General features: G+C 33.4%; 5 protein-coding genes and 1 pseudogene across 5 annotated transcripts in view; 3 read left to right on the top strand and 3 right to left on the bottom strand.

Moving 5' to 3' along the window:
* Positions 1–64: 64 nt before the first annotated feature.
* LOC113497509 (cytoplasmic dynein 2 light intermediate chain 1-like) lies at positions 65–2,583 on the top strand. The gene is made up of 5 exons (XM_026877085.1): positions 65–403; positions 710–1,061; positions 1,638–1,888; positions 2,059–2,253; positions 2,541–2,583. Exons 1-4 carry the CDS (start codon positions 299–301, stop codon positions 2,248–2,250), a joined length of 900 nt encoding a protein of 299 aa, XP_026732886.1. The 5' UTR covers positions 65–298; the 3' UTR covers positions 2,251–2,253; positions 2,541–2,583.
* Positions 2,584–2,795: 212 nt separating this feature from the next.
* On the bottom strand, positions 2,796–5,252 carry LOC113497630 (tetratricopeptide repeat protein 8-like). Its single transcript, XM_026877232.1, has 5 exons — positions 4,644–5,252; positions 4,054–4,299; positions 3,551–3,975; positions 3,067–3,241; positions 2,796–2,967 (listed from the first exon to the last, which is right to left on the bottom strand). Exons 1-5 carry the CDS (start codon positions 4,929–4,931, stop codon positions 2,833–2,835), a joined length of 1,269 nt encoding a protein of 422 aa, XP_026733033.1. The 5' UTR covers positions 4,932–5,252; the 3' UTR covers positions 2,796–2,832.
* Positions 5,253–5,937: 685 nt separating this feature from the next.
* On the top strand, positions 5,938–6,780 carry LOC113497636 (thyrostimulin alpha-2 subunit-like). The gene is made up of 3 exons (XM_026877241.1): positions 5,938–6,046; positions 6,180–6,346; positions 6,581–6,780. Exons 1-3 carry the CDS (start codon positions 5,959–5,961, stop codon positions 6,671–6,673), a joined length of 348 nt encoding a protein of 115 aa, XP_026733042.1. The 5' UTR covers positions 5,938–5,958; the 3' UTR covers positions 6,674–6,780.
* A 1,167-nt stretch (positions 6,781–7,947) lies between these two features.
* Positions 7,948–9,304, top strand: LOC113497632 (vacuolar protein sorting-associated protein 54-like). The gene is made up of 2 exons (XM_026877233.1): positions 7,948–8,187; positions 8,299–9,304. Exons 1-2 carry the CDS (start codon positions 8,093–8,095, stop codon positions 9,287–9,289), a joined length of 1,086 nt encoding a protein of 361 aa, XP_026733034.1. The 5' UTR covers positions 7,948–8,092; the 3' UTR covers positions 9,290–9,304.
* A 5,444-nt stretch (positions 9,305–14,748) lies between these two features.
* On the bottom strand, positions 14,749–16,745 carry LOC113497631 (annotated as a pseudogene).
* A 1,045-nt stretch (positions 16,746–17,790) lies between these two features.
* LOC113497416 (UDP-N-acetylglucosamine--dolichyl-phosphate N-acetylglucosaminephosphotransferase-like) overlaps positions 17,791–18,243 on the bottom strand; it is a gene marked incomplete at its 5' end in the record, with an annotated part of 2,813 nt that continues 2,360 nt past the window's right edge. The window contains 1 exon segment of the mRNA XM_026876963.1: positions 17,791–17,810. Within this exon segment, the coding sequence (XP_026732764.1) occupies positions 17,791–17,810 (20 nt within the window).

Here is an 18,243-nt window from a genome sequence, read left to right on the forward strand (position 1 = left end):
GGTGCACATGGTTGTAGCACTGGTTTTAGAATGATAATACATAGCGTAAATAAAGCAGCTCGTTACAATAATTGTTTTTGACCACCCGTTGCTTGGTTACCATTAGGTACCAACTTTAATTCCAGAAAACATAACATTTTATATTAAAATGTATTCCCTAATGTTAAGCTTGAAATAAATCTTCATTTGCAACATATTTGAAAGATAATTCTACAGTTGATAACAAATATTGATTATTTGAACAGTGGTACAATCCTTATGTATCCAGGAACCGAAAGCATAATAATAAGTTGAAACGATGCTTTCAATACCAGAAATTGCCTCACAGTTAATTGAGAAATCACAAAATGATGACAATGATAGCAGCTCCAGAACAATTTTTGTTGTAGGAAGCAAATCTGTAGTAAGTAACCAACTATACCAACTAGCTGTTGCTTACGGGTCCGTCCGATACAAATCTAAAATGAACCCACTCTTTTTATTCAAAAATAAACACAAATAATTTGTCGGATGGACAAGACCGATGTTGTATTCCTTTTGTGTAAGTTAGGAAATGTAATCCAACCCCATTTCATGTGATACAGCCTGGTGACAGATGGACGGACAGGCGGACAAACAACTGAGCCTCAGAACCCAATTGGCTTTAGTTTTTACCTTTTGGGTAAACCCTAAAAGTACCTAATAACTAAGAAATTAATCTGTCTTTCAGGGAAAATCTACGCTGCTTTATTCTTTTTTGGAAAAGAATGACCCTCCTCGTGAAACTCTAGTGGTAGAATACTCGTTTGGAAGAAAATCTAATCAAAAACAAGGAATTGATAAAATCTTGTGTCATATTTGGGAATATGGTGGAAAATTGGAAACTTTGAATAATATTTTGTTGTCTACGCCGATACGCGGAAAATATTATTTCTGCGTTATTGTAGACTTATCTAAAATAAAATGTATCTGGGAAACTTTAGACACCTGTACTCGTGCCATGAACGATGTCTATTCAACATCACCAGACCATCCTGAGTTGATCATAATTGGCGGAAAATATGACATCTTTAAAAATTATGGTAAGCTTGAGCCGTTTGCGCCAAAATAAGCTTATGCGCTAAAGCGCAGCTGAGTTGAGCAGCTGAGCAGCTGGTTCTAAAGAACTAGCTGCTTATTTTAAATTTCGTTAAATTTTTAATACTCATGGAGTCTACTGTGTCGTGATCAGCTTCCCTTCCGCAAATGATACAATCTTACTATAATGGGTGATGTTAGTGGCCCACCTTGCAGAAAATCTTTTGTATAAGTAGGTATAACATTATAATGGGTATTATATTATAATAGGTATTATAGGATATTTGACTGACCTTATAAGACATTATGCCTATCAATTGTCTAGTACTCATAATACAGGCTTTGCTTAGTTTGAGACTAGATGGCGTTGTGTGAAAGTTGTGGAATATTATTATTAGGCACTCCTCTCCTTGTTACTGGCTAGAAAGCTAGAATAGGATCACTCTTTTCATTAATCTATTTAACATGACGAAAACTATAATAGGGTCTTAAAATATCCTTAAATTTTAAAAGTAACTGAAGAAAGTCTGCGAAAAAGTAAAGGAAGTAAACATTTTTTATCAAATGATTTTATTTTTCAGACAGTGAAATAAAGAAAATGATCTGTACAACTCTAAGAAGCATAGCACTGCTTCATAAAGCTCACATGTTATTCTATTCATCTAAAGAACCGCAACTTCTAAGACGAGCGAAAGATATGTTGTACAATATAAGCTTTGGGAACTCTGTTCCAGTCAAAGAGAAGAATACAAACTACACAAAGCCGTTATTCATTCCTAAAGGTTCAGATACTTGGGAAAGCATTGGGGTCCCACCTTCTACTCTGGAGCAAGTGAGTTCATAAGTAATTTTTTACACAAAGGGCACTCACTACATTGCATGGGTAAACTACTTGCGCCACCTTACTCACCTTGTACCTAACTTTTAAAACATACTTCATTAAAGTTTAAATTAAAATTAAAATTATGAATATCTATTGACCTACCTTTTTCACATTTTCAGGTAAAAAATCGCCATATTACTCGAATACCTCCAGCTCCAGCCACGAGTGAAACAAATTCCTCAACGTTAGCGCAGCTCCATGTCCACCCTGAACCTAGTCTTGATTCGCTGATAGCTCTCAAATACGCTGAACTACGCAATATGGAATCACTAGATATTCCAGTAGAATACTTACTATCAATAAGCAAATAAAATGTATAATATCATTTGAATATTTTGAATATTATAATAAATAAATAAATAAATAATAAATAAATGCGGACAACATCACATACATTGTTCTGAACCCAAAGTAAGTTGCTAAAGCACTTGTGGTATGGAATTCAGATACAACGAAGGTACCACAAACACCCAGACCCGAGACAATGTAGAAATGTGATTTTTTACATTGACCCGACCGGGGATCCAACCCGGGACCTCAGAGCTAGCGACACCTGTAAACCGGTGCGTACGCCACTCGACCACGGAGGTCGTCTTTATATGTATAATATACATATAAAGTTCTTTTTTATATCTACGCCTTTCATTAATTATTAAATGATGTAACGGTTTACTTACGCGTATTTATCGGGAGTGCCCGACTAGCTTCGGACCCAACCGGAGTCCTTAATCATGAGCTGACGCGGCAGGATGTCCTTAGAACATTTACGATCTCTAGACCTTATTCAGTAGGCATGCTAAATTGTAGTTTTATACTAAAGGTGCTTATTTAGTAAATGTAAATAAAATAAATGTTATACGGTTTAGGTGCTTTTAATTTATATTAAGCCATAGTTAGGTCGTAACATTTTTTCTAGCTCTTAATCTTGCGTCCAAAGAGTGTAACGCATGTTGTGAAGCTTCATTCTTCGAATCTATTGCGAGACTTACTTGAAGACACCGATAAGCTAAGGTTACGTCGCCCGTTGACTGCAAAAAAATCACAAAAAAATTAAACGATTAGGCAGTCGCTAATCTTAAACATATAACAAAGTCTACGAATACAATAGTTTGGTTTTCAAGACTTACCAGAGCTACGTGGGACAGATTAAACCAAATATTTGAACGTATTTCAGGGTCGGCAGAAAAGTACAGAGCTTGTCGAAAACAGGGTAATGTCAAATCCCATTGATTACAATACAAACAACATAATCCTAAATTGTTGTATATTTCCGGTCCCACTGGATTTGTAGCCAGTAATCTCCTAAAATTATAAAACACAATATGAGATTGAGCACAGAAGTTCGATTGAAGTGCAGCATTTTAATATGCCCAGTGCGAGCGAGGTATCGATGTGAGCTTGTATCCACGAGCGAGGATACAAGCGAGGGGGGAATCAAACGAAAGCGCACTGATGATCTACATTTGGAAATGGGATGCGGACATCCTATTGTGAAGGCAGCGTATCAATTACACTTTATTTCAATCCTTGTAAAGAATTACAAAGACTGAGATGTAGTGTGTTTTCCATTTTAATATATCTAGTTTCATTCAATGCTAAGACCATACTTACCTATAATATCGCAAAGCAATTTCCGGTTGATCGTTATAAAAATTATACATAGCAATATTGGCTATTGCTTCCATGTTCGAAGGATCCTCTAATGCCACCATACGGTATTCTTTCACAGCTAAAGCAGAGTTTCCCATTTGATCATGAATTCTTGCTTGTTCTATTAAAAGCGGCGTATATTCGTGAAACACGGATAAACCTTGCTTACAAACTTCGAGTGCTGAAATCGGTTGATTAAGACCAACGTACATGGCAACCAGACGAAGATAAATTGAAATATGTTTATTCTGTTTAAGTGCCTGACGTAGGCAATCTTCAGTATGCCTGTGCATACCGAGAGCAAAATAGCAACGAGCTAACGAGAAACTCCACCACCAGTCGGAAGTGTCGTCGGCTTTCTGAGCCTGGAATGCCACTTCCATTGCCTGTTAATTAAAACGATTATTATCGTTAAATAATTTAATCAATTAAATCCTATGAGCTTTTATTGCCAAAATATTTACCTTTCTAACATCACCTTCCACATAGTACACATATTCAAATAGTGTTTTTGAAGCTGGAGTAAAAAGTTTATCATCTTTGGAAAGAAACCTTAAAGAAAGTGGTGCTCCCGGAGTGAACGGTGCTCCTCCAGTAAGTGCTGTTGCAGCTCGAGACATGCGAGAGGCTGTGTGCAGGGCGGTTCTCATGCTCCGAGCTCCAGCAGTATTGGTGCCGGCACGTGACCGCACTGTTGCGGTAGTTCTTTTCTGTAGTAGAGATGTTTTATTTTATTGCGTAGAGACAAGTATTTGTGTGATCCACGAATGCTTGTTCTGTTATTTTCTGCACCTCGCTTTTTTAAGTTTAATCATGGAGAATTTGCGCTCACTTATAAGCGCAATTGAAGTGACATAATTACACACCACTTAAGTACTATCAGCACCATGTGCTCTTCAGAAGGTCTGCATTCAGCTGGGTGCTTACTCACTTACTACTTCTTACAAAGAAATGACAGCCCATTAATTATTATTATAATTATGTAGTTTGGCCCAACCACTTATACTATCGTATCCCAGAAAAAAAATAGGAAAAGGAAACAAAAAGGCTTTACCTGATATGATGTTTCAAGATTCCTAGCTGTTTTTGTATCCCTTTGGAAAAAAGTTCCAGGCCTCGGAGTCTTGGCCACTGAAGTAGAAACCAACTCATCCTGTTGCGGATAATATTCCACTTCTTCGTAACCATTTCCAACTATTTTTGCTTGTATTGTCATAGCTCTCATCCTAACGAATTCGATCATCCGATTATCTTTTTCTTGTAGCGCTACTTCACATAGTTTAAGGCATTTGTCCAATTGCTTAGTTTTGTATAGATTTAAGATTTGATATTCAATGTCCATCTTTATTTCTTATTCATATAAATCTTGTTCGCATACCAGTAGTCAGAATAGTACCGCCTAGTCTGTATGTATCATGTACACGTGTGCCTAGCAACCAGTCCCGTCAGTAAAGTACCTGCACATGCGCTTCACTAAGGCTATTGTTTGTACCTTTACTTGTACGCTACCAATGTTCTAACCTGTCCGGAAATTAATTTCAACTCGATACAAACTCCGTGAATACGACTCAACAAAATGCATAAAAGGGGCCCCCTTTTTACATCATCGCCTAAAGTAATTATTTCAATCCATTTACTTCTTACTTCGTATCATAACGCTTCAAAATTCTACGCCTGTAAAATTCATGAACTGTAAATGTTTCCCGACTCGGAAAAATTTCAGACATTCGCAACGTTTTGCGATGATTAATTCTGGTGTAAAAGCTTCAGTTTAGTTAGGTAACAGTTTTAGGGTTTTTGAAAATGCCAGCAAAAAACTAGTTAACACCACTATAACTAACTTACACATATATTTAGTTGTTTTAAGAAATCTCGTACAAACAATGAAGGAGAATTTGGTATAAACCAAGATTCCAAATATTGAACATATAGGTAAATGGGTGAACCAGTATGCTAGTAAGGATTAATATGAACGCTTGTACTTTCTATCTCCGGCAAGCTCTCTTTGCTTAACTGTCAGATGTTTACAGGACGGTATTAAAATATATTATTTCATTTGCCTAACTTGCAAATACAGCACAAACTGGCAATAAATAATGAAGATTTGTACATACCGCTTTAATGATAAAAATCATCGCATCTTCTATTCCATGCAACCTTCTAGCTCGGGCATCACGTCCAATAACTAGACTAATCAAGTAGTGACTTTTTGGATACAAGTCCACATCAAAGAAAAATATCATATTTTATTTTGTATATTTTTTAATTCATCTCGCTTGACGATCCCTGCCACACTATTTCGCAATATAAAGGCAGAAATCTGCGATAAGTTTCATTCGCAATCCGAAGCTTGAATAGATCGGTTCAAAATGCTTTTAAGTAGTTTAATTTTACTCATATCTCTCAGTAACGTTCTCACTGCTGAATCATGGAGGAAACCCGGATGTCATCGAATCGGTTTGTTACTTATTTTTCATACTGAATATTTGATGTTTGCTTTATAGCATTAAGTATAAAATAGATACCCGAGAGATAGATAGACTCTAAAGAAACATAGAGGAAATACGTCCTAACCTCTTTAAATTCACAGGTCATACGAGGAATATCAGTATACCAGATTGTGTGGAGTTTAAAATTACAACAAATGCTTGTCGCGGTTTCTGCGAGTCTTGGTCACTACCAAGCATCATGTTGGGGTTCAAACGACATCCAGTCACTTCACTAGGCCAGTGCTGCAACATAATGGAATCTGAGGACGTATGTAACTAGCTGTTCCTATTTTAAACGTATAAATCAGCCACTTTTCACTTTTACACCCATCTAGTTACTGGGTTTTCCGGTTTCAGTAAGTCTTAAGAAACTGAAAATGAAATTATTACCTACTTAGTTGAAGCAGGTTTTTTTTAACTTATAAGGAAAGTCCAACACAGACAAGAAGACAGTTTGAGGATGAATAAGAATGCTTGACCTGATTACTTTATTTTATTGCAGGTTCCCGTCAAAGTGTTGTGCTTGGATGGAGAAAGGAACCTTGTATTTAAATCGGCGGTTTCCTGTGCCTGCTACCATTGTCAAAAAGAATAAATTAAACTAGGTTTAATAGAATTTGATAAGATATCTGTATAGTCAATGTTAAATCTTTATGTACTAATTAATTTAAAATATAGGTATTAAATATGTAACTTGCAGCATTCTCTGTAATATTTTTAACTATAAGTGCAAATATACATATCGAATATAAAAATTATTTTTATTTTATTAAGAGCCTAGAGCCTATGTCTCGTTCTTTTACCAAAACGAGTCCTTAATTTTTTCGGCCTATTTTTTTAAATATTTAGTTTTTTTGTAATAAATTATAGTTCAGGGTTTCCCAAAAAAATATTTACCTATATTCGTAATGGCTAGATACATAGCTATGGGCAGAACAGTTGAAGAGTTTTGTTATACCGACACACGCAATAAGTATTCGCGTTTGGGGTTAAAACCGACTTAGGACAAGCATTCATGGATCACACAAATGATTGTCTACTCTATCACTGAGTTTGGCGTGCAGTCATGTTTACTCTCGCAACTATCTGTATAGCTTAATATGTCAACGTTTAAAATAACTACGTACCTGTTTGTAAGTTAAAAAGTACATAATTACGTTATAGGCAAATTACTTAAAAAAAAGTGATAAGCAGGGTTTTCCAGAAGTCAACGCCGAAGGCCCGGTCTTAACAGTTACCAGAAAAATGTAAAAATCGTTCAGGTATTTTTCTCATTATAAGCACCCAAAAATCTATCAAGAGAACTGGTGCCACAAGAATTACTTTCAAGACCTGTGTAAAGTACAAATATTAAATTTTATTCGTTATTTTTTGGTAATGTATATGATACTATCCCAGTTTTAAATAAAATGTTAGTTCTTGCCGTACATTTAGTTTTAATACCGAACTTTAACCAACTTATTAGAATTGTATTATGTATGCTGTTAGGAAAGTGATCTTAAAAGTAGGAGTGTTTGGATTAAACAATGATATGAAATAGTGGAAGGGGAAAAAAGTATAGAACTGGATTTCTAGACAATTCTGGTAACAGTTTGAATAGTTGGAGATAGTACTACGGCTTAAATTAATGTGATCATTTTTGGGAGCAGGTATTTTGCTGTATGTTTTTTTTTATATCGTCTAATTTATGTAATTTTGTGCCGTCCACTACTAATACACGTCCTGCACCTTTCAGTAATTCAGCAGATCAACGATACAGAATTGTATACTGCTGGTAAGAAGAACACTTTGGTTTTAGTCATAAACTATTTATGGGACAAAGAAATATTAAAAACTTGGCAACCCTCGTGGGTTGATTGGCTGTGCGCTGTCAATGTCACAACCTCATATCGTGTCATGTCTGTCACTTTTTATTTACCATGTCATGAGCTTGGATTTACGAAATTTTATATATCTACGTTAATTACCTTGAAAATATAAATAATTATTCTAGTTTTTTCCAAACAAAGATGGTATGGAGGACAACTCTATATCCTGTAAAAAGCCTACATGGCAAAACTGTGTTCACTGTCCCAGACTACTTTTCACTTCTGCCACGGAATTTGAAAGGTTAAACATACTTAATACTGTATAATTAAATATAAACTTGACGGAATACTTGTTTCTTATGAAGGTCAAAATCCTCTTACGATTATTTTTTCAATTTAACCCTTTTTTCAGGCATGTTCAAGAAAAGCACAGCATTAAAGAAGGATCAATCATACTCTGTCAATATGGTCAAAATGGAATGTGTTCAGCTTTGCAATTCGGTGATTTGCGGAAAGCGGGCTTTAAGTATCATGTAAGAGAATATCACTTGTATACAAAAGATTTGAATGATGATTGGACCTTCTATTCTTCCTCACAAAACCTTCCAGCAGTATTAAACGACCCCAATAGAGGTAAACAGAGCAATTTCTTCACGAAGACATGGGGTGACAGTTTTATTGAAAAGGTTGATATATACCCTAGTCCATATTTACCTGAAATCACTTTAGCACATTTTGAATCATACTGTAAGAGAGTTGCAAAGAAATATCGCCGTCATTGTAGGCTCAAAGAAACAATTCCAGTTAAAAACAAAACTCCTGTAGTAGAAAATGTTTGTGAAGTACCTAATATATTTTATGAACAATCATTGCCATTGAATGACCCAGAGGTATTTAGCAAAGTTTTTCCTAGTCTATGTAATTCTGAAGAACCTAGTTCCGCAATAAGATCTCTTCAGGAAGTATTGAGTACATACCTAGATGTTATAGAGATGAAAATCTCAAAACAAGTAGCCCAAAAATCAGATGCATTTTTTCATGCAATGTTGTCTCATGATACAATAATGGAGCAGATGGCAAGAGCAGTAAATACTGTTAGAAAAACTAGAAAAAATATCACAGATGTAAAAGGTAATTTGACTGAATGTCCCCTGAAACTAGCAAGCTTGACCAGGATAAACCATAATCTCATGAATGTCCATGAACTGTTAAAATTAATGGGTACTGTCCAACAAACTCAACCAATGATACAGCTTCTTTTAAGCACATCCGATTATGTAGCAGCTTTAGACTTGATTAGTTCTACACAAAAAGTATTGTCTACCCATTTATCAGGCATTCAAGCATTTCGTCACTTATCTCCACAATTAGCTGAAATGAAGCGATTAATACATAAATGTTAAGTAATGAATTTTTAAGATTTATTGTCACTGATCTAAACAGGCCTCCTAAGGATGACACAGAAATCCCTGAAAGAGAAAAAATATTATCTATAGTCTCAGGAATTCTACGTCTTAAAGAATTTGATTTTATAGATACTTTTAAAGTAGAGGCAATGACGTCTATTCAAGCAACAATTAAGCAATGTGTTATAGAAATAATTTCTGAAAGGGATGGGAGCACAGAAATTGTGTTAAGAGGATCTAATTCTGATAATACATGGCTTTTATGTAATGAGGGAATTACATTCCTACAGAAAGTTACCCCAAACTTGATTACATTATTTAAGAGAATCCTCTCTTTAAACAATTTAATATTGGAAATTACTCAAATGGATGATGTTACTGGAAATGACAGTGAAGATGTTTGGACGCCTGAAGAATTACTTTCTGTAGAAGACAAATTGAAAAAAATGATTGCATCACTCTCTGACTACTGTAATGAGCGATGTGCTAACCTAATAGTAACAAAAACTGACAAGGATTATATTTTTTCTGATATGTCACAATTATCAATACTATCCAAACTTATAGAACACTTCTGTGACGAATGTGAAAAAATCACTGGACATAATAGTAATGCTATGAAACTAGCTCTAAGAAGCTATGCAATGAAGTACATTCAATGTCTACACACTGAAAGGAGAACCCAACTGACAACCGCTCTTAACACAGAGAGATGGAAAGCTGCAGATGTTCCATGTGAATTACAAAGTGCAATAAACAAAATATATGAATCAGGCGAAATACCTAAAGCTCTGCAATATGATAGTGGGAAACCAGATGGAAAGTATTTATTAATAAATAAGGAAAGTTTTGCAGTTGTTGCAACAGTGCAGTTATTACTAAAGATTTTACTTGAATATTGTGATGCCACCAAGCAGTCTCCTGTAATTGTTCAGTATTTGGTACACTGCATGTTGGAATTGATTCGACTATTTAATTCTCGGTGTTGCCAATTGGTGTTGGGTGCTGGTGCAATACAAAGTGCTGGACTAAAGACAATCTCTACATCTAACCTTGCTTTAGTTTCCAGATCTTTGCAGGTTGTAATGTGGTTTCTACCCAAAATAAGAGGATTGCTTGAAAAAGAGCATTCTAAAGAACTGTCACTCAATGGATTTAGTAATATAGAAAATGACATTGTAAGCCATAAGCAGGAAATAGAGAATAAGATTTGCCTAATAGTAAGTAATATGCTAGCATCTCAGCTTACAGGATGGGATCCAAACCTCCTGTACCATCTCAAACATTCCGAAATATTTCTAAACACTTAGTTAAATTACATGAAGCTCTTATTGATATATTACCTAATGAACAAATAAGGACCATTTACAAAAGAGTACATGATAACTTCAAAGATAAACTTAGAGAACAACTGTTAAAAATGAACATAGTAGCAAATGGCAGTCCTCAACATGGTGTAGTCACTTCTGAATTAACTTTTTACTACAAACTCTCAAGACATTGCGGGTAATTAATGAAAATGACGCCGAGGACAATATATTGTATGATATTTGGTTAAACTAAGGTACATATTGTTTATGATATAGAGAATATTCTAGCCATTTTGTATAAAATACTTAATTATTTCCAATACTATTTATTACTCTAAATAAGTACCTACATATGAACACCATTTTACAAATTTGGCAAACCACTACCTTGTATAAAGCCAAAAAAGTAATGTTATGATTATTAAAACCGATGTGTACGCACCTATTATGTAAATAAAGTGTTTAATAAGTTTAAATGAATCGTGCATATATTCTTATTTACCTTATGTATTTTTTATTCATCTATAAAACATTCCAGTCCATTAAATACCCTTTCGAAAATACTAAGTAGGAATATTATTATAAGCAGCTGTATTCATAGTTACATTAATTGGATTATGAAAGGCAATTACTTGCTACTAGCTGAACGAGGTGATGTAATACAAACCTCATAGAGATCGATAATATTACGCCGACAATTCGGAATCGTTTGCTATTTCCGTACATGTTAATTATGTTATTAGTTATAGAAAGTAAGCAATGTTTAAAATAACACTAGATATATTTAGTAGGAAGGTACATTTTTCGTTTGCGCCTTCGTTTGAACAGGGCCCCAATTCTGCTATTTACAATGGCTGAGGAATGAATAGAAATTGGATGACATTGGCATTATTCTAAGCATTTATCTAAGAAATTAAGTACAGGGCGGACATTTACGGTTAATACAATGTATTTCCAATTATTGTGTTGGCAGTAGGAATAGTCTATACTAATATATAAAGCTGAAGAGTTTGTTTGTTTGTTTGAACGCGCTAATCTCAGGAACTACTGGTCCAATTGAAAATTCTTTTTGAGTTGAATATACCATTCATCGAGGAAGGCTTTAGGCTACAAACCATCATGCAGCGACTAATAGAAGCTAAGACACAATGGAAAATGTGAAAAAAAACCGGGCAGGTATACCTAAATCATAAATTATATCTTCTACCCACGGGGACGAAGTCGCGGGCAACAGCTCGTTTAATATATAATCCAATTGCCATTCATTCATCGGCCATTGTAAATAGCAGAATAAGGGGTCCAGATAAGTAGGTAGGTACCGCTAGCGAAACATACATGCAATTTAATGTTATCTTTTTAATCACATTTAACAGTATCATTTTACTCTTAAAACATGTAGGTAATATCAAACGATAAGTGAAGCAATTTAACCTATTTAATCAGTTCTATTAAAAGTGTTAGGCATCTCAGATTCTTATCTCAAATGTGTTATCTTGACGTAGTCAGACAAGTAAGTTGGAGGATACAAAGATGTTGGTAGAATAGATGCTCGTCCCTGGGATTGACCTTTACCTAATGAGATCATAAATCAACTGTATTTCGTCAGACATAATGAAACGAATGAAATGAGTGCAAATCAATTATATATGTCATATTGTTATTAATGTAGATTATAGGTAGGTAATTACGTTAACTTACCCACGGACGCAAGCAATAAGGCGGTTACTAATCGCCATACTTGCTTGCGTCTAATTACTGTAAATTACCTTTGGGGCTGTTATATGTATTATGTTTGTTTTTATTTTTTTTTTAATTTTTTTAATACATTGATATTTCGCCGGGATATTAGTGCCCTGTTTTAGGGTTATCCATAAAGCCCCGCGCGGTGCCCGGCACCGCGTTTGACATAACGCGACTTTTCCCTATAGCCCCGCGCGGTGCCCGGGCACCGCACCTGTCCACTCGACTTTAACACTTGAAATCACTGTTTACAAACTACTTTTGTATAAAGAAGTTGAGTGACATGTGTCGTTAGTGACATTTTCTATGTCGTGAACCAAAAACGAAACGTAATCTACGCGCCATTATTTAAAATTTGATCAAGACATTTGTCATTTGCGCGGGCCGTTGCGCAGTGTGGTGCAGTGTTGTTTTTTTGCCGGATTTCACAAATTTGTTTGAGGTTAGTGCTGTTTTTTCTTACTAATGTGATTATTTTGTTTATAATTATGCTATTTAGGTAATTAGTTGTAAGAAATACATTGTTATAACAATTAGATAAAGCCAGATAAAATGCGTTAGAATGTTTAGGAATTCCGAGTGATTTATTGTGATTTTGTTTAGTAAATACAGTAAAATGCATTATTTATATGCTATTAAGTAATTTGTGCAAGGTTTCACGGGCGATTTATTAATGTATTTATCCATTTTTTGTAAAATAATAGTTAGCTTAAATTTGTTGTTATTTATAAAAAAAATATATAAAAAGGGCGGTTTGTTGACAAATGTTCAGCCCGTCGAATTTCGTCTTTATCCCGTTAGTTATAAAGTCTAAATCCGAGTGAATTTTTTTTTTGTTTATTTTTTTATATTTTTTTCTTAGGGAATGAAGTGTGTCGATAAATGTACGATATTATTTTTTTAATCGATAGTGTCGATTGAAAATTGTAATGCTTTAATATAATTTTAATTAATTATTTTTATTACTTATGATAATATTACGTTTTGAATAGATAGTATTTTTTATCGACAGTTATGATAATATATTGTAATGAGTTTGAAAAATTTTAATTAATTATTTTATTTTAATTTATTATCTATTATTAATTATTTTTATTTATTACCTACTCATAATAATTTACGTTTTCGTATTATAGTAATATAGTATTTATTTTTATTTGTTAGTGATGATTGTATGTTGTTATATTTTTTTAATTACTTATAGTAATAAAATGTTTCGAATAGATAAGTGTGTCGAAAGGTATGATTTTCTCCGTTTTGTTTTACAGAATGTCAGCTTGGCGTCCAAGTGACGAGGCTCCTCAAGACTTCATCGCCCTTCTCCATAACAGCAAAGACGAATTATTGTTTTTGTACACATCTGAACAACTTAATTATAAATTGTCAATAAAAATGCCTTCATGTTTTTGCATTTATTTATTTTTTTTCTTTTATTTTACATGTTTCATCGTAAATAAATATACTTTTTTTAATTATATTGTATTTTTATTTACAAATACTAAATACCTTACAAAAAGACCAATTATCGATAAAATTTCAAAAAGTGATGGAACATCACTAGTTGTTTTTAATGCTTTGCCACGTCAATGTTTATGTGGTTTTATTATAAACATCTCGACGTCTTTCATCTAATTGTTTACGTAATTAGATAGCATAGGCCCTTGTTCTCATATTTGGTTTCAATATTTGTATATTCTTGTAATCAAACTCACAGGATGGGTTTAAAAACTTCCAACTAGTAGAATATACATACTTTTTCGGTTTTTATTTGTTTTTTGATTCCTGATACATAGAAAATATATCTATTAATCTTTATTCGTTTATAGAATAATCAAATATAGTGTTTTATGCAGATAAAACTCGTTTTGTAAAAAACAATATTTTCCCGACGCCATTTCCTGACAACCTTCACCTGCTGTCATTTTATTTTTGACATTTAGTTCCGGGGAGGAGTAGGAAACTATTTCTAATACTTATATAAAATTCTCGTGCCACGCTGTACTAAATTGAACTTCTCCGAAACGACTTGACCGATTCTTATGTGTTGGTACATATTCGGTAGGTCTGAATAGGGCAACATCTTTTTTCATAAGCTTTACAATTTTTTTAAAATAAAGTTTCAAAATAATCATGTTCTAATGTTTCTGCACTATCAAAACAACGTTTGCTAGGACAGCTAGCACTTATATAAAAATACCAGAGAATAAAATATACTCCTTAAGAAATAAAATTACAATTCATAATGATTCATTTTTATTTGTAATTAACAATATCATACAAAAATATTAACAGCCATTACAATGCTATGGAATTATATTCTTTTCAATCATACTTATTATGAAACAAATTTATTAAGAACATTAAGTGTAAAATAAAGTGCCAATGTGGTTTTATCACATTATAATCTTTGGCTAATCCTATAAAATATTCGTAAAAATAATATGGAACATTACATATACCTAGCTATAACTTCACAAAATATTTGTCCCTAATCTAATTGATCGCACCTTTTAACTATCATAAAAGTATGATGCCATTGGATATCTTACAACAAAAGCTACACAAGTGCAGAAGACTTGAAAAGCCATAAGCGTTGTGGTGAGCTGTACTTCAGATGTTGGTCCTAGCTTAATTAAAAATAAATTGATTAAGGTCATATTATTGATATTAATGCAGTCTTCATCTTCAACTTTATCAGTAAGGTGTAACATGGTTAAGACTTGAAGAATTAATTTAGTTATAAAAGTCATATCCTTTTTTACAATAATTGTTCTACTTGCATGGAGTAAATCAGTCTCTTCACTATATTTCGGAAGGCGATGTCTTGGACAAGGAATAATGTGAAATAGTTGTGGGACTGAATACAAAAAGTTAATGATTTGAGGAAGGAAAAATAATAGAACAGTTTTACTGAAATGACTTAATATGGCTACTACAGCAAATGTCATTCCAGAGACATAGCAGAATGTGTCTCCAACAAATACTTTTGATGGGTACCTGAAAAGAAAAGTAATTATAAAGTTGAATGGAAAACATTATTTCTTTTTAGATCATAGTATCAAAATTTATCACTAATGCTCACCAATTATGCTTCAACAATGCTAATGTAGTTGCCAAATAAGGTATCATGATATGCAATGAAAAGGTATGTGCTTTATATTGGTCTCCTCTTAATTCAATAATGTCGAAGATAATTATTGATAAAGCTATAACAACTGACTGTCCCACTTCCAGTCCATTGATACCCGCTAAAATATTAATTGCATTCGTACAGAAAACTGCTAACATTCCCATGTAAATGTAGTAAAGGAATCCTGGAACAAAAGATAATTATTTATTGAATATCCATTGTATTTAAGGAATTTATTAAAAATAGTTATATATAAAATAGGTTATAAATACCTATGTTAACAGAAATTCCCAGCCATTGTCTTAAGGTATAGGAACAACAAAAGTAGTGGAGTTGAAATTTACATAGTATACCACCAGCAGTGGCAGTGATGCCATTGTTGGTAGTAATAACTTGTATCTCCATCTCAAGTCTAGGACATCATCAGCAAAGCCCAGAAGAAGCATGCAACAGATGGACAGCAACCCTGCTAACAGTTCTGCAAACTAAAAACAAAACATCACTAAAACACTTACCAATCAGTGATTACTGTATTTATTTTAATGTACTACACTTTAAAATGTTATTATTACATTCAAATTTCACATGGAAATTTTGTCAGGTAGGATTCGAGTTTATGAAAAGGAGATATAAAAAATAAACCTAGTTTAAGTTCTACTCTATTCTTGTTAATTTAAGCTTTACTCATGATGGATTTATTTGAAAACCATCACAATGGTAATTCAAAGTTAACAACATAAGTATGTTTTATAATTATTTTAACTTACCTCATTATGAGGAAAATTTTGTGTGTCCATCAAACCATTACCAAACACTATTGGTATAAATATGAAACTTGTAACTAAAAAGACACAGCCTGATACAACACCTATTGCTTCCGGCCTGGAATCATAATGAAAATATTCAAATTTTTTCACTTTCACTAACTGATATATTCTTATCTCTTCTTCAATAACTGACATGCGCTGGTGATAGTTAAGGAATAAGGTGGAAGAAAAAGAAGAGATTAAGTATACACAATTTTTTCAAACAAGGTTAGAAACGCCAGTGTACTTAAATATCGTACTTACACTTTTTTCTTATTTGTTTTGCACAAATCTATTCCAAATAAACCGGCTTTTATAAACAGATCTGAGAGGTTCGGTATTAATTCAGCGGTAATGAAATAGGCTACAGCCGACAATATAAGCAGTATGATTATTTCAAACATTTTGTGTGATCGGCAATATAAATTAAAGAGAAGTTAATCGATCCAATCACAAAATAATAAATAATTAAATCACATTCCAAAGAAAAGTTTAAATCTAAACTATTGGACAACATTCAGTTTACACCTGACATGTCATCGCCAGGTCACATTGTTGACATTACAAGAAACATTGACATTTCATTACGATGTATGGATGGAGGATGGAGCTACTAAACTATGGAGTCCTATGGAGTCGAAACAACTCAGTACATTTTTTTTTCAGGTAAAGAAATAGCGTGTCAGCGCTAGACTTTGCGTTGAAACATTAAAATTAGCTTATTAGTTTCGGTGTTAAATCGAGACATGTATTTTTCGTTTACGATTCCCTCAGAAATCAGATATCTCACCTAAAATTGCTTCTTGCTTTTTGGACGTAGTGACAGATGTCATCATCTGTCTATTCTGCGATCATGTCACTTGTATTGTATTAACTGTCAAATAAAATATCATTTTTTTAGCTTGAACCTTGAATTGGTCATCAATTTTGTCAACAAGTCCAGTAAATTCGTAGACTAGATAGTGTTTTTGTCTTGGATGGCGTATACTTTCTATTTCATTTAGATATTCTCGTCAAGTAAACCCTAGCCTAACTTGTACGTTAAATAAAGATAATAAAAATGAGTACGATGGAAGAAATAGAAGAAGAGGCGAAAGCTGCAGCGGAGAAGATGGTAATGAACATGATGCAGAGACCAGGACAGCTAGAAAAGGTAAAACCCAAGACATATCTGAGAAATAAATTTATCATAGACCCTTTTTAGATTATGATTATTAATGCCAACATTAAATAAAAGCCATCGTCCAGGAGGCGTAACTGCGTAACCACTCAGTAAAGTTTGGTAAAATCCTACTTTTTGTCTGAGTATCTCTAGAAAGCATCATTGATTGTGTATGTCTTATTATTGTTGTGACACAATTGATCCAAAACTTGGTTTACTGATGCCCATCAATCAACAATAACATTAAAAAAAACTAATTTAAGGTTGAACACTATAAGAAAAGAATTACACATAAAAAGGCTTCTATTGAGGCTCAACTGAAGTCAGCAGTCAGGGCAAACTAGATGGAGTCAGTGTTGGATTGAAGCAACTACAAGAATGTTTGGAAGATGTTCAACAAGTAAGCCTCAAGTAAGTATCACTGTGTAGTTATATTACATATAGGCTGTATGAAGATATTATTAAAAATTGAAATAAGTATAACTGAACCTCCCATTATTGAAAAGTTCTTCTTATATTATAAGAAGAATAACAAGTTCTAATTTATAGATATTATAATCACCTTTATTCCATGATGTTAAACATTTTTTTCTATTTATTTCCACATTATAAATAAGAATATTATTATATTATTGTCAATCTCCTACTAATTTGAACCAGAGACTTGAACCTTGCTTAAATATAAATATGTATGTATAAATTGTGATGTAAACAGAATGGATGAATTAGAAGAATTATTAAAAAGTGTGCCCCCTCTTGTGGCATCTCTGCAAGCAGTGAGGGAAGAAGATTCTCGTCATTCA

The sequence above is a fragment of the Trichoplusia ni genome, chromosome 9 (genome assembly GCF_003590095.1).
Source record: "Trichoplusia ni isolate ovarian cell line Hi5 chromosome 9, tn1, whole genome shotgun sequence".
Classification (NCBI taxonomy): Eukaryota; Metazoa; Arthropoda; class Insecta; order Lepidoptera; family Noctuidae; genus Trichoplusia; species Trichoplusia ni.